Source organism: Doryrhamphus excisus, linkage group LG19 (assembly GCF_037039965.1).
Source record: "Doryrhamphus excisus strain RoL-2023G ecotype Guam linkage group LG19, RoL_Dexc_Guam_v1.1, whole genome shotgun sequence".
Lineage (NCBI taxonomy): Eukaryota > Metazoa > Chordata > Actinopteri > Syngnathiformes > Syngnathidae > Doryrhamphus > Doryrhamphus excisus.
The window spans coordinates 16,233,150-16,248,659 of record NC_136375.1 but is presented as its reverse complement, the minus strand read 5'-3'; the positions used below and the strand labels follow the sequence as shown (position 1 = coordinate 16,248,659).

The 15,510-nt window shown below is 41.2% G+C and overlaps 1 protein-coding gene across 5 annotated transcripts in view; it reads right to left on the bottom strand.

Moving 5' to 3' along the window:
* The window catches only part of grin2db (glutamate receptor, ionotropic, N-methyl D-aspartate 2D, b), an 83,711-nt gene that overhangs the window by 17,869 nt on the left and 50,332 nt on the right, over positions 1 to 15,510 (bottom strand). For 4 of the 5 annotated variants that reach the window (XM_058057660.2, XM_078798799.1, XM_058057665.2 and 1 more), the window contains 4 exons: positions 10,691 to 10,896; positions 6,321 to 6,489; positions 3,359 to 3,512; positions 3,029 to 3,154 (listed from right to left, as the gene is read on the bottom strand). In XM_058057660.2, coding sequence (XP_057913643.2) covers positions 3,029 to 3,154; positions 3,359 to 3,512; positions 6,321 to 6,489; positions 10,691 to 10,896 — 655 coding nt within the window. The remainder of the gene's footprint in view (positions 1 to 3,028; positions 3,155 to 3,358; positions 3,513 to 6,320; positions 6,490 to 10,690; positions 10,897 to 15,510) is intronic. The other variant, XM_078798801.1, reaches the window with a different exon arrangement.

The following is a 15,510-nucleotide window of genomic DNA, read 5'->3' as shown; positions in this document are numbered from 1 at the left end:
GACAAAATTGTACACCTCCACAAGGCTGGAAAGGGCTACGGAGCAATTACCAAGCAGCTTGGTGAGAAAAGGTCCACTGTTGGAGCTATCATTAGAAAATGGAAGAAGCTAAACATGACGGTCAATCTCAATCGGAGTGGAGCCCCATGCAAGATATCACCTCGTGGGGTCTCAATGATTCTAAGAAAGGTGAGGAATCAGCCCAGAACTACACGACAGGACTTGGTCAATGACCTGAAAAGAGCTGGGACCACCGTTTCCAAGGTTACTGTAGGTAATACACTAAGACGTCATGATGTGAAATCATGCATGGCACGAAAGGTTCCCCTGCTTAAACCAGCACATGTCAAGGCCCGTCTTAAGTTTGCATATGACCATTTGGATGATACAGAGGAGTCATGGGAGAAAGTTTTATGGTCAGATGAGACCAAAATAGAACTTTTTGGTCATAATTCCAATAAGCGTGTTTGGAGGAAGAAGAATGAAGAGTACAATCCGAAGAACACCATCCCTACTGTGAAGCATGGGGGTGGTAGCATCATGCTTTGGGGGTGTTTTTCTGCACATGGGACAGGACGAGTGCACTGCATTAAAGAGAGGGTGACTGGGGCCGTGTATTGTGAGATTTTGGGGAACAACCTCCTTCCCTCTGTCAGAGCATTGAAGATGGGTCGTGGCTGGGTCTTCCAACACGACAACGACCCGAAGCACACAGCCAGGAAAACCAAGGAGTGGCTCCGTAAGAAGCATATCAAGGTTCTAGCATGGCCCAGCCAGTCTCCAGACCTGAACCCAATCGAAAATCTTTGGAGGGAGCTCAAACTCCGTGTTTCTCAGCGACAGCCCAGAAACCTGACTGATCTAGAGAAGATCTGTGTGGAGGAGTGGGCCAAGATCCCTCCTGCAGTGTGTGCAAACCTGGTGAAAAACTACAGGAAACGTTTGACCTCTGTAATAGCAAACAAAGGCTACTGTACCAAATATTAACATTCATTTTCTCAGGTGTTCAAATACTTATTTGCAGCTGTATCACACAAATAAATTGTTAAAAAATCATGCATTGTGATTTCTGGATTTTTCTTTTTAGTTTATCTCTCTCACAGTGGACATGCACCTACGATGAAAATTTCAGACCCCTCCATGATTTCTAAGTGGGAGAAATAGCAAAATAGCAGGGTGTTCAAATACTTATTTTCTTCACTGTATATACATTATTAAATTATAACATATATGACGTAGAAAACGGCTGCACGGTGACCAAGTGGTTAGCGTGCACACCACACAGCTAGGAGACCCGAGTTCAATTCCACCCTCGGCCATCTCTGTGTGGAGTTTGCATGTTCTCCCCGTGCATGCGTGGGTTTTCTCCGAGTACTCTGGTTTCCTCCCACATTCCAAAAACATGCTAGTTAATTCATTAGGTTAATTAGGTTAATTAATTAATTTGGTTCATTGGCGACTCCAAATTGTCCATAGGTATGAATAGGTATCAATGTAGTCGACCTAAAAAGACATATGAGACAATTAAAACCTCTAAATATATGTTTTAACAATATTAGAGTCCTCTACACGTGAAGTAACACCCCTATAGTCACTATTACACTCATATTACCCAATGTAGTAGACCTAAAATGACATATGAGACAATTAAAACCTCTAAATATGTGTTTTAACAATATTAGAGTCCTCTAGACATGAAATAACACCCCTATAGTCACTTTTACACTGCTATTACCCAATAAAGTAGACATAATAAAAGAAAAAAGACATATTATAAATATGAAACCTGTTAATGACCTCATAGATATACTTTTTTAACATTATTAGAGCCCTCTACACGTGAACTAACACCCCTATAGTCACTATTACACTCATATTACCCAATGTAGTAGACATAATAAGGCATATGAGACAATGATAACATCTAAATATGTGTTTTAAGAATATTAGAGCCCTCTAGGCATGAAATAACCCCCCTATAGTCACTATTACACTCCTATTACCCAATATAGTAGACATAATAAGAGAAAAAAGACATATTATAAATATGAAACCTGTTTATGACCTCATAGATATACTTTGCAACATTATTAGAGCCCTCCACATATAAACTAACACCCCTATAGTCACGATTACACTTATATTAACCAATATAGTAGACCTAATAAGGCATATGAGACAATGAAAACCTCTAAATATGTGTTTTAACAATATTAGAGCCCTCCAGACATGAAATAACACCCCTATAGTCACTTTTACACTCCTATTACCCAATATAGTAGACATAATAAGAGAAAAAAGACATATTATAAATATGAAACCCGTTTATGACCTCATAGATATACTTTGTAACATTATTAGAGCCCTCCACACATAAACTAACACCCCTATAGTCACGATTACACTTATATTAACCAATATAGTAGACCTAATAAGGCATATGAGACAATGAAAACCTCTAAATATGTGTTTTAACAATATTAGAGCCCTCCAGACATGAAATAACACCCCTATAGTCACTATTACACTTATATTAACCAATATAGTAGACCTAATAAGGCATATGAGACAATGAAAACCTCTAAATATGTGTTTTAACAATATTAGAGCCCTCCAGACATGAAATAACACCCCTATAGTCACTTTTACACTCCTATTACCCAATATAGTAGACATAATAAGAGAAAAAAGACATATTATAAATATGAAACCCGTTTATGACCTCATAGATATACTTTGTAACATTATTAGAGCCCTCCACACATAAACTAACACCCCTATAGTCACGATTACACTTATATTAACCAATATAGTAGACCTAATAAGGCATATGAGACAATGAAAACCTCTAAATATGTGTTTTAACAATATTAGAGCCCTCCAGACATGAAATAACACCCCTACAGTCACTTTTACACTCCTATTACCCAACATAGTAGACATAATATGCGCCCTCTAGCATGAAGTTAGCATGTCAGCTGCGTGTCGGTTGCTCAGAGGGGACAAAAAGCACAGATCGGTCACTCACTCTTGCCGGTTTGCAGACTGCGGTTGTAGCCCACAGGACTGAAGAACTCAAAGATGAAGACGGTCACAGCCACCACGGTCAGGCACATGACGAACATCATCACCCACACTGCTGGACTGTACGGCTCTTCAACGGCACCACACAAACACACTTCATGAGCCCCCCCCCTGCTGTGTGTACGGACACATACTGTACATACATGTAATATTATAACAATCCAAAAATGACACTATTGTTTGTTTCTCATAATATCAAAATAAACAATCAGTATATAAGTATATTGTGGTCAAATGAGTATGGCTACATGCTTCTGACGTCAAATGAAATCACCTAGGAAAGCAGATGGTGATACAGTTCCGTTGCTACGGGAGACCATGACACTGATCCCCGTTTCCACGAAAGGGACGGAGAAATCCACAACCTCCGACCTCTCCTCGTTGATGGTCAGCGAGCCGATGGCCATGTCGGCCCGCTTGTACACCACCTGAGAGGAAAAGAATGTCGTCATCTCACACGGGCTAATTAGCATCAGACAGCGCTTGTAAAAAAAATGTGCACGAGCCATATGGTACAAGTGCCGAACACGTGTCCTCTCCGCATCTCCTTAGCATACCGAGTGAGCTCCTTCCCGCCACCCCGGAAAAGCGCTGCGTCGGCTGATTGTAGCGGTGAAATGTTAATCTACATTAGACGTGGCACATCCACTCTTCGCAGCAAATCAGCAGAAAAATGAAGCCGAGCGGAACGTCTGGATTACCTGATCAAAGAATGTCAGGCTTTGGAACATCCGATCAAAAAGCACACGCCTGTTTGTTTGGAGAAAACAACGCGCTCGGCCTTTTTTTCATGCGAGTGGAAGTAGTTTTGATAGACAGGTCCAGCCACGGCCTCAAGCCACAAAGGATGAAAAGGTTTGGACAAGGAGCCCACTTGGGGAGACAAATGTGGATGAAGGAAAGTAATGTCTCTATCGGCCCTAAATATTCACTAGTCATTAGTTTTACACTTTACACTTACTTTACACTCTACTAACTACTAACGCCTAGGCCAGGAAAAGATCCTCTCTACGGCAAGACCACCCTGCTGTTTTTAGTAACCTACTATGCAAATGATAGTCAAAGATCTTCTATACGGCAAGAGCACCCTGCTGTTTATGGTGACCTACTATGGAAATGCCAGTCAAAGATCCTCTATATGGAAAGAGCGCACTGCTGTTTTTAGTAACCTACTATGCAAATGCCAGTCAAAGATCCTCTATATGGCAAGAGCACCCTGCTGTTTTTAGTAACCAAGTATGCAAATGCTAGTCAAAGATCCTCTATACGGCAGGAGCACACTGCTGTTTTTAGTAACCTATTCTGCAAATGCTAGTCAAAGATCCTCTATACGGCAGGAGCACACTGCTGTTTTTAGTAACCTATTCTGCAAATGCTAGTCAAAGATCCTCTGTATTGCAAGAGCACACTGCTGTTTTTAGTAACCTAATACGGAAATGCTGGTCAAAGATCCTCTCTATTGCAAGACCACACTGCTGTTTTTAGTAACCTAATACGGAAATGCTGGTCAAAGATCCTCTCTACGGCAAGAGCACACTGCTGTTTTTAGTAACCTACTATGCAAATGCTAGTCAAAGATCCTCTATAGGGCAAGAGCACCATGCTTTTTTTTAGTAACGTACTATGCAAATGCGAGTCAAAGATCCTCTATACGGCAAGACCACCCTGTTGTTTTTAGCAACCTACTATGCAAATGCTAGTCAAAGATCCTCTATACGGCAAGAGCACCCTGTTGTTTTTAGTAACCTATTATGGAAATGCTGGTCAAAGATCCTCTCTATTGCAAGACCACACCACTGTTTTTAGTAACCTAATACGGAAATGCTGGTCAAAGATCATCTATACGGCAAGAGCACACTGCTGTTTTTTGTAACCTACTATGCAAATGCCAGTCAAAGATCCTCCATACGGCAAGAGCACACTGCTGTTTTTAGTAACCTATTACGCAAAGTTTAGTCAAAGATCCTCTACATGGCAAGACCACCCTGCTGTTTTTAGCAACCTACTGTGCAAATGCTAGTCAAAGATCCTCTATTCGGCAAGAGCAACCTTGCTTTTTTTAGTAACCTACCATGCAAATGCTAGTCAAAGATCCTCTAAATGGCAAGAGCACCCTGCTTTTCTTTAGTAACGTACTATGCAAATGCTAGTCAAAGATCCTCTATACGGCAAAAGCACCCTGCTGTTTTTAGTAACCTACTATGGAAATGCTGGTCAAAGATCTTCTCTATTGCAAGACCACACTGCTGTTTTTAGTAACCTAATACGGAAATGCTGGTCAAAGATCCTCTATACAGCAAGAGCACCCTGCTGTTTTTAGTAACCTAATACGGAAATGCTGGTCAAAGATCGTCTATACGGCAAGACCACACTGCTGTTTTTAGTAACCTAATACGGAAATGCTGGTCAAAGATCCTCTATACAGCAAGAGCACCCTGCTGTTTTTAGTAACCTAATACGGAAATGCTGGTCAAAGATCCTCTATACAGCAAGAGCACCCTGCTGTTTTTAGTAACCTAATACGGAAATGCTGGTCAAAGATCCTCTATACAGCAAGAGCACCCTGCTGTTTTTAGTAACCTAATACGGAAATGCTGGTCAAAGATCCTCTATACGACAAGAGCACCCTGCTGTTTTTAGTAAGCCACTATGCAAATGTATAGCAGTGTACTGGCTGGTCTGCACAACAAACGTGTGTTTTCAGACCAGTCTGGAAGGTGTTTTTACAAAGATGACTGACTCAACAAAGATGGTGTCATGGCACCCAGAAGGCCGTTTCCATGCGGGTCAAAGCCCAAAATAGTGAACAGGCTCCGGTTTGGATGGCTTTTAGTGGGTGTTGCCATCTATTTCAGGTACCGTGGTGGCTAAGCTGAGATCTTTTTCCAAAGCGATCTTTCCACCTTGTCCTTTGTGCGGCTCCTGAGAGGACATGACGAAGCGTATGGAAAGCAAATATCAAGGACTGATCAAACTGGCCAGAAGGTCTGCGCCAACGTTTAGTCAGATAAACACGCTGGGTGGTGTTTGCAGGAGCATCATGCTTGTCCATCTAATTAGTGTAACTGTCTGCTTTCTCTCTCTCTCAGTGCCTTCTTGTCTTTAATGGTCACCCAGGAGGCTGAGGAATGTTAGCATACAGCTTACTGACGGGAAATTCAGCACAAACAAGCCCAGGCGCGAATAAACAAGCCCGGAGGCGAAAAAAAAAAAAAAAAAAGCCGAATGACACTCGCCTCGCCAATCATGCCGTTCCAAACGCCATCGATTTTCTTGCCGTGCTTCCCGTTGGTCACGAGGTAGAGGTCGTAGGTGAAGCCCACGATCTTGGCCAATCTCTTGAGGATGTCGATGCAGAAGCCCTTGCAGCATTGCTTCCTGGGAGCCACGCCCTCGTGGTTGGTGCTGGAAGGAGAGTGAATAAGGAAAGGTTTCAAGGAAAGGAGATGAAATGAAAGTGCTGACAGGTTTGATGGAGCTGTGTTGGATAGGTGCTGTCGTGGCTTCGGGGGATGACGGACTAGAAAGCTTCGCTCTGGTCGTGTCTGATTCCAAAACCTCTATACGGCAAGAGCAGCCTGCTGTTTTTAGTAACCTACTATGCAAATGCCAGTCAAAGATCCTCTATACGGCAAGAGCACCCTGCTGTTTTTAGCAACCTACTATGCAAATGCCAGTCAAAGATCCTCTATACGGCAAGAGCACCCTGCTGTTTTTAGTAACCTACTATGCAAATGCCAGTCAAAGATCCTCTATACGGCAAGAGCAGCCTGCTGTTTTTAGTAACCTACTATGGAAATGCTAGTCAAAGATCCTCTATACGGCAAGAGCAGCCTGCTGTTTTTAGTAACCTACTATGGAAATGCTAGTCAAAGATCCTCTATACGGCAAGAGCACCCTGCTGTTTTTAGTAACCTACTATGCAAATGCTAGTCAAAGATCCTCTATGCGGCAAGAGCACCCTGCTGTTTTTAGTAACCTACTATGCAAATGCCAGTCAAAGATCCTCTATACGGCAAGAGCACACTGTTGTTTTTAGTAACCTACTATGCAAATGCCAGTCAAAGATCCTCTATACGGCAAGACCACCCTGCTGTTTTTAGTAACCTACTATGGAAATGCTAGTCAAAGATCCTCTATGTGGCAAAAGCACCCTGCTGTTTTTAGTAACCTACTATGCAAATGCCAGTCAAAGATCCTCTATACGGCAAGAGCACCCTGCTGTTTTTAGTAACCTACTATGCAAATGCCAGTCAAAGATCCTCTATACGGCAAGAGCACCCTGCTGTTTTTAGTAACCTACTATGGAAATGCTAGTCAAAGATCCTCTATACGGCAAGAGCACTCTGCTGTTTTTAGTAACCTACTATGCAAATGCTAGTCAAAGATCCTCTATACGGCAAGACCACCCTGCTGTTTTTGGTAACCTACTATGCAAATGCTAGTCAAAGATCCTTTATACAGCAAGAGCACACTGTTGTTTTTAGTAACCTACTATGCAAATGCTAGTCAAAGATCCTCTATACGGCAAGAGCACTCTGCTGTTTTTAGTAACCTACTATGCAAATGCTAGTCAAAGATCCTCTACACGGCAAGACCACCCTGCTGTTTTTGGTAACCTACTATGCAAATGCTAGTCAAAGATCCTTTATACGGCAAGAGGAAACTGTTGTTATTAGTAACCTACTATGCAAAAGCCAGTCAAAAATCCTCTATATGGCAAGAGCACTCTGCTGTTTTTAGTAACCTACTATGCAAATGCTAGTCAAAGATCCTCTATACGGCAAGAGCACCCTGCTGTTTTTAGTAACCTACTATTCAAATGCCAGTCAAAGATCTTCTATACGGCAAGACCACCCTGCTGTTTTTAGTAACCTACTATGGAAATGCCGGTCAAAGATCCTCTATACGGCAAGACCACCCTGCTTGTTCTTAGTAACCTACCATGCAAATGCCAGTCAAAGATCTTCTATACGGCAAGAGCACCCTGCTGTTTTTAGTAACCTACTACGCAAATGCCAGTCAAAGATCCTCTATACGGCAAGACCACCCTGCTGTTTTTAGTAACCTACTATGCAAATGCTAGTCAAAGTTCCTCTATACAGCAAGACCACCCTGCTGTTTTTAGTAACCTACTACGCAAATGCTAGTCAAAGATCCTTTATACGGCAAGAGCACCCTGCTGTTTTTAGTAGTTTAGACTAGAAAGCTTCACTCTGGTCGTGTCTGATTCCAAAACCTCTGAGTCATTCCTCTGATCCCCTCCAGAGAAGGGTGATATTGATTATGGCCAAGCGGTGAAGAAAGCACAGTTTGGGGCGGGGGGAGGGGGAGGGGGGGTGATTAATGTTGGAAGGCATCGTGGAAGGTCCCATCATGATGCTGCAGCTAACCGATATAACGATCAGCATCAAGCCTCCAATGTAATACATATCATATCCCCTCCTCACTTTCACTTCATCATGTATGTCCATCCTTTAGGCTCGGGTGATATATCAGGGAACCTTAAAGGGGAACTATTATGCTTTTTCAACTTTTCTGGCGTATAAATGTTGTTAGAATGTCGTATGATTTCACCATGTTAGCAACGTTTATTCCGTGTAAGTAATCAGCTGTCTGTGTGTAGCTTTACAGAGTGTGCATACAGGGAGTTTTCCCGAGCTCAAAATGTCGAGCCTACACCAAGCTGAAACTCAACTCTGAACCCCTGACATCATTCCCTGGACGCTTCTCTGTCTTATTTATGTCTTATTTTCTCTTTTTATACAACTATATTGGATAATGGGAATGTAAAGGTGACTATAGGGGTGTTATTTCATGTCTTGAGGGCTCTGAAAATGTTAAAAAGCGTATTTAAACGCATTTTCTCCATCTTATTTCCTCATATTATGTCTACTACATTGGGTAGAATGAGAAAACCTGTTATGACTTACTAAATACATGTTTTAACATCATCAAACATTTTTAGAGCTCTCTAGACATAAAATAACACCCCTATAGTCACCTTTACACTCCGTTACTCAATATAGTCTAAATAATGAGAAAATAAGTCAGAGAAAACCTGTTGTGACCTTCAAAATACATGTTTTAACATTATCAAACATTTTTAGAGCTCTCTAGACATAAAATAACACCCCTATAGTCACCTTTACACCCCTATTATCCAATATAGTATAAATAAGTCAGAGAAAATAAGTCAGAGAAAACCTGTTATGACCTTCTAAATACATGTTTTAACATTATCAAACATTTTTAGAGCTCTCTAGACATAAAATAACACCCCTATAGTCACCTTTACACTCCTATTACCCAATATAGTATAAATAATAAGAGAAAATAAGTCAGGGAAAACCTGTTATGATCTACTAAATACATGTTTTAACATTATCAAACATTTTTAGAGCTCTCTAGACATAAAATAACACCCCTATAGTCATCTTTACACTCCTATTACCAATATAGTATACATAATAAGAGAAAATAAGTCAGAGAAAACCTGTTATGATCTTGTAAATACATGTTTTAACATTATCAAACATTTTTAGAGCTCTCTAGACATAAAATAACACCCCTAGAGTCATCTTTACACTCCTATTACCCAATATAGTATAAATAATAAGAGCAAATAAGTCAGAGAAAACCTGTTATGACCTTCTAAATACATGTTTTAACATTACACTCCTATAATCCAATATAGTAGACATAATAAGAGACAATAAGACATTTTTAGAGCTCTCTAGACATAAAATAACACCCCTATAGTCATTTTTGCACTCCTATTACCCAATATAGTATACATAATAAGAGAAAATAAGTCAGAGAAAACCTGTTATGATCTTGTAAATACATGTTTTAACATTATCAAACATTTTTAGAGCTCTCTAGACATAAAATAACACCCCTAGAGTCATCTTTACACTCCTATTACCCAATATAGTATAAATAATAAGAGCAAATAAGTCAGAGAAAACCTGTTATGACCTTCTAAATACATGTTTTAACATTACACTCCTATGATCCAATATAGTAGACATAATAAGAGACAATAAGACATTTTTAGAGCTCTCTAGACATAAAATAACACCCCTATAGTCACCTTTACACTACAATCACCCAATGTAGTAGACATAATAAGACAAAAACGCATAAATACATGTTCTCTAGACTCAACTCAATCAAACATTTTTAGAGCTCTCTAGACCTGAAATAACACCCCTATAGTCACCTTTACACTCCTATTACCCAATATAGTTTAAATAAGAAGAGAAAACCTGTTATGACCTTCTAAATACACATTTTAACATTACACTCCTATGATCCAATATAGTAGACATAATGAGAGACAATAAGACATTTTTAGAGCTCTCTAGACATAAAACAACACCCCTATAGTCACCTTTGCATGACAATCACCCAATGTAGTAGATATAATAAGACAAAAACGCATAAATACGGCAAGCTGCCATGTGTTGCTGCAAATGTGTTCCAGGGTGATGGGTGGCGGTACGACAGGAAGTGACATTGGGGGTTCAGAGTTGAGTTTTAGCTTGGCTTGGTTACGGACGCACAAGCATCCTATGCTGGGGAGTATTGTTCCTGTTCAAACCTGGCGTTGAGTGGCCGTCTGCAGGGTACCGAGTCCCGGATGCAAGTCCCCGATGCGGGGTCTGCCAGCTCCACGATGACAAAAGGTCTTTCCTCCAGCGTGACGACACGCAGGTGCTGGGCGTCGTCTGGAGGTTTCAGGAAAGACCCGTAGCGGGACCAGGCGGGAGATCGCAACCTCAGCACGCCCTTCTCCCACCAGCCTACCTGGGAAGACAGATGGGCACCATGAAACACTTCATTCATGCTCGACTGATGCCGGTGCCAGCAACGCATACAGTGGTTTGTACAGATGGACAAAACCCTTGAAAAACATTAAAGCTAAACGATTCTTATGAGTCACTCCACGAAATGAATCGGGTACTCTATTCACTCTTTTCAATTCAAGTCTTCATCGAGCACCCATCAGTTGCTGAAATCTGGGTCTTTATCGAGTACCTGTGAGTCGTTCAAATTGACTTTGTTGAGTACCCTCAAGTCGTTCAAATTCGAGTCACCCTCAAGTACCCTGTGAGTCAGAGACACCTGAGTCTTTGTCAAGCACAAGTAGGTTGGTGAAACTTGAGTCAAGTACCCTTGAATTGATGACTCACAAGCCTTGTCAAGCACCCGTAAGTCGGGTGATAAGAGTTGTGAGTCATGTTCATCAAATGCCTGCCAGTCAGTGAAATCCGAGTCTTCTTCAAGTACCCTTGAGTCGGTCAAACAGAGACTTCATTGAGCAGTTGTGAGTCTTTAGAGCGTTTCAGTTTTTGTCAAGTACCCCCGAGTTGGTGAACTTTTTGTCGAGTACCTGTGAGTCAGTGAAACTTGAGTCTTCATTGAGAACCTGTGAGTCAGTCAAATTTGAGTCTTCGTCGAGCACTCACGAATCAGTGAAACTCGAGTCTTCGTCAAGTACTCTTGAGCCAGTGAAATTTGAGCCTCATTCAGGTTCCTGTGAGTCATTGATACTTGAGTCTTCATCGAGCACCTGTGAGTCATTGAAACTTGAGCCTTCATCAAGCACCTGTGAGTCATTGAAACTTGAGCCTTCATTGAGCACCTGTGAGTCAGTCAAATTTGAGTCTTCATCGAGCACTCATGAATCAGTGAAACTCGAGTCTTCGTCAGTGAAATTTGATCCTTAGTCAGGTTCCTGTGAGTCAGTGAAACTTGAGCCTTCATCGAGCACCTGTGAGTCATTGAAACTTGAGCCTTCATCGAGCACCTGTGAGTCAGTCAAATTTGAATCTTCGTTGAGCACTCATGAATCAGTGAAACGCGAGTCTTCGTCAAGTACTCTTGAGTCAGTGAAACTTGAACCTGAGTCAGGTTTCTGTGAGTCATTGAAACTTGAGCCTTCATTGAGCACCTGTGAGTCATTGAAACTTGAGCCTTCATTGAGCACCTGTGAGTCAGTCAAATTTGAGTCTTCGTTGAGCACTCATGAATCAGTGAAACTCGAGTCTTCGTCAAGTACTCTTGAGTCAGTGAAACTTGAACCTCATTCAGGTTCCTGTGAGTCATTGATACTTGAGTCTTCATCGAGCACCTGTGAGTCATTGAAACTTGAGCCTTCATCGAGCACCTGTGAGTCATTGAAACTTGAGCCTTCATCGAGCACCTGTGAGTCAGTCAAATTTGAGTCTTCGTTGAGCACTCATGAATCAGTGAAACTCGAGTCTTCGTCAAGTACTCTTGAGTCAGTGAAACTTGAACCTGAGTCAGGTTTCTGTGAGTAATTGAAACTTGAGCCTTCATCGAGCACCTGTGAGTCAGTCAAATTTGAGTCTTCATCGAGCACTCATGAATCAGTGAAACTCGAGTCTTCGTCAGTGAAATTTGATCCTTAGTCAGGTTCCTGTGAGTCAGTGAAACTTGAGCCTTCATCGAGCACCTGTGAGTCATTGAAACTTGAGCCTTCATCGAGCACCTGTGAGTCAGTCAAATTTGAGTCTTCGTTGAGCACTCATGAATCAGTGAAACTCGAGTCTTTGTCAAGTACTCTTGAGTCAGTGAAACTTGAACCTGAGTCAGGTTTCTGTGAGTAATTGAAACTTGAGCCTTCATCGAGCACCTGTGAGTCAGTCAAATTTGAGTCTTCATCGAGCACTCATGAATCAGTGAAACTCGAGTCTTCGTCAGTGAAATGTGATCCTTAGTCAGGTTCCTGTGAGTCAGTGAAACTTGAGCCTTCATCGAGCACCTGTGAGTCATTGAAACTTGAGCCTTCATCGAGCACCTGTGAGTCAGTCAAATTTGAATCTTCGTTGAGCACTCATGAATCAGTGAAACGCGAGTCTTCGTCAAGTACTCTTGAGTCAGTGAAACTTGAACCTGAGTCAGGTTTCTGTGAGTCATTGAAACTTGAGCCTTCATCGAGCACCTGTGAGTCATTGAAACTTGAGCCTTCATTGAGCACCTGTGAGTCAGTCAAATTTGAGTCTTCGTTGAGCACTCATGAATCAGTGAAACTCGAGTCTTCGTCAAGTACTCTTGAGTCTGTGAAATTTGAGCCATAGTTAAGTTCCTGTGAGTCCTTGAAGCTCAAGTCTTCATTGAGCACCTGTGAGTCAGGGAAACTTGAGTCATCACTGCATACCCACGAGTCAATGCAATTCGAGTCTTTGCTGAGTACCTGTGAGTCAGTCAAACTCCAGTCCTTCTCGAGCACCCATGAGTCAATGTAACTCGAGTACCCTCGAGTCGGTGAAATTTGAGCCTTAGTCAAGTTCCTGTGAGTCGGTGAAACTCTAGTCTTTGTCAATTAATAATGACTCTTCATTGAACCTCCATTAAGTACCTGGGAGTCAGTGGAATTCAAGTTTTTGTCGAGTCTTCATCGTAACTCTGTGAAACTTGAGTCTTCGTCGAGTACCTTGAGTCGGTAAAATTGTTGTTTTTGTTGAGCACTATTGAATCAAAGAGTATCCAGGATCCAGAAATCGATGATACATGACTCATGTTTATGAAGCTCGACTCTTTGGCAATTAATCATGAGTCGCTGTAATCTGAGCCTCCGTTGAGTCTCCGGGAGTCAGTGAAATCCAAGTCTTGGTGGAGTACCCGTTAGAGGAAATTAGTCGATGTGACACAACTTTCCCTTTTTCTACACGAGTATCAAGATTGCGCCAATGAATCAGTTAATAGACACAAGTACCATTGAGTCGCCGTTCAGCGAACGACTCGTTGATTACTCGCACATCACTATTATGATCCCAATTGAGCCAACTATCATTTCTTCATGCAGGCTTTGTGTTTAGCGTTTCTTTTCGTGTCTTGATGGACCAAGTGGTTCAAATTGAAGCTGAAACAATTTTTATTATGTCCATAAAGGTACTATTTACCGCAGGTATGATATTGTTGGTACTGGTATTGTAGCGGTCAGCCATATACGTTCAAAGAGCCGCCTCTAAATTCAAATTGTTACACTAGACGGGAGCAATTACCTAGCAAATTCATGCACGACCAAAGGCTACATTGATTGATGGCGCCGGGATGGTAATCCAGATTTGTCGCAGTCGTCATTCATTGATACGCGGCGCCACATAATAATCACTCCGACATGACTTCGCCCGCTAAAATGGAGTCACAGACACCGTAAGCAGCCCGTTTACGTCTTTGCAACCATTCTGAAAATTGGATAAAAAGGTGTCACCCCCAAGCTGGTCGCCTCATTAAAAATGCATCAGTCGCAATTAAAAGCTAACACTTCAATCGTACTCCGAGCGGAGGACCTACGGAGGACGCCGTGCGTTAAGCCTATACGAGCCATTAGCCGGCACCCGTCGCGCTACGCGCCGACGAGCGTGGAGCTTTCTTCTTGGTCACGCAATCTACTAAGTCAGTCAAGCAACTGAGTCAACTAAATTGCAAGTCTTCGTCAAGTAGTTAGTCGATGAAACGCGAGTTTCGGTCAAGCACCAGTGAATCGATGATACGGCCTTCAAAGTCGGGAAAACTCAAGTTTTATATTACTATGTCTAGCAGTGTAAATGTGACTATAGGGTTGTTATGTCATGTGTAGAGGGCTCTAATAATGTTTAAAAAAACACATCCAGAATTTGGTAGATATATTTTTAAGACTTACTGTATGTCCTATTTTCTATTACTATGTCTAGCAGTGTAAATGTGACTATAGGGTTGTTATGTCATGTGTAGAGGGCTCTAATAATGTTTAAAAAAACACATCCAGAATTTGGCAGATATATTTTTAAGACTTACTGTATATCTTATTTTCTATTACTATGTCTAGCAGTGTAAATGTGACTATAGGGTTGCTATGTCATGTGTAGAGGGCTCTAATAATGTTTAAAAAAACACATCCAGAATTTGGTAGATATATTTTTAAGACTTACTGTATGTCCTATTTTCTATTACTATGTCTAGCAGTGTAAATGTGACTATAGGGGTTGTTATGTCATGTGTAGAGGGCTCTAATAATGTTTAAAAAAAAACACATCCAGAATTTGGTAGATATATTTTAATGACTTACTGTATATCTTTTTTTCTATTACTATGTGTAGCAGTGTAAATGTGACTATAGGGTTGTTATGTCATGTGTAGAGGGCTCTAATAATGTTTAAAAAAACACATCCAGAATTTGGTAGATATATTTTAATGACTTACTGTATATCTTATTTTCTATTACTATGTCTGGCAGTGTAAATGTGACTATAGGGTTGTTATGTCATGTGTAGAGGGCTCTAATAATGTTTAAAAAAAACACATCCAGAATTTGGTAGATATATTTTTAAGACTTACTGTATATCTTATTTTCTATTACTATGTCTAGCAGTGTAAATGTGACTATAGGGTTGTTATGTCATGTGTAGAGGG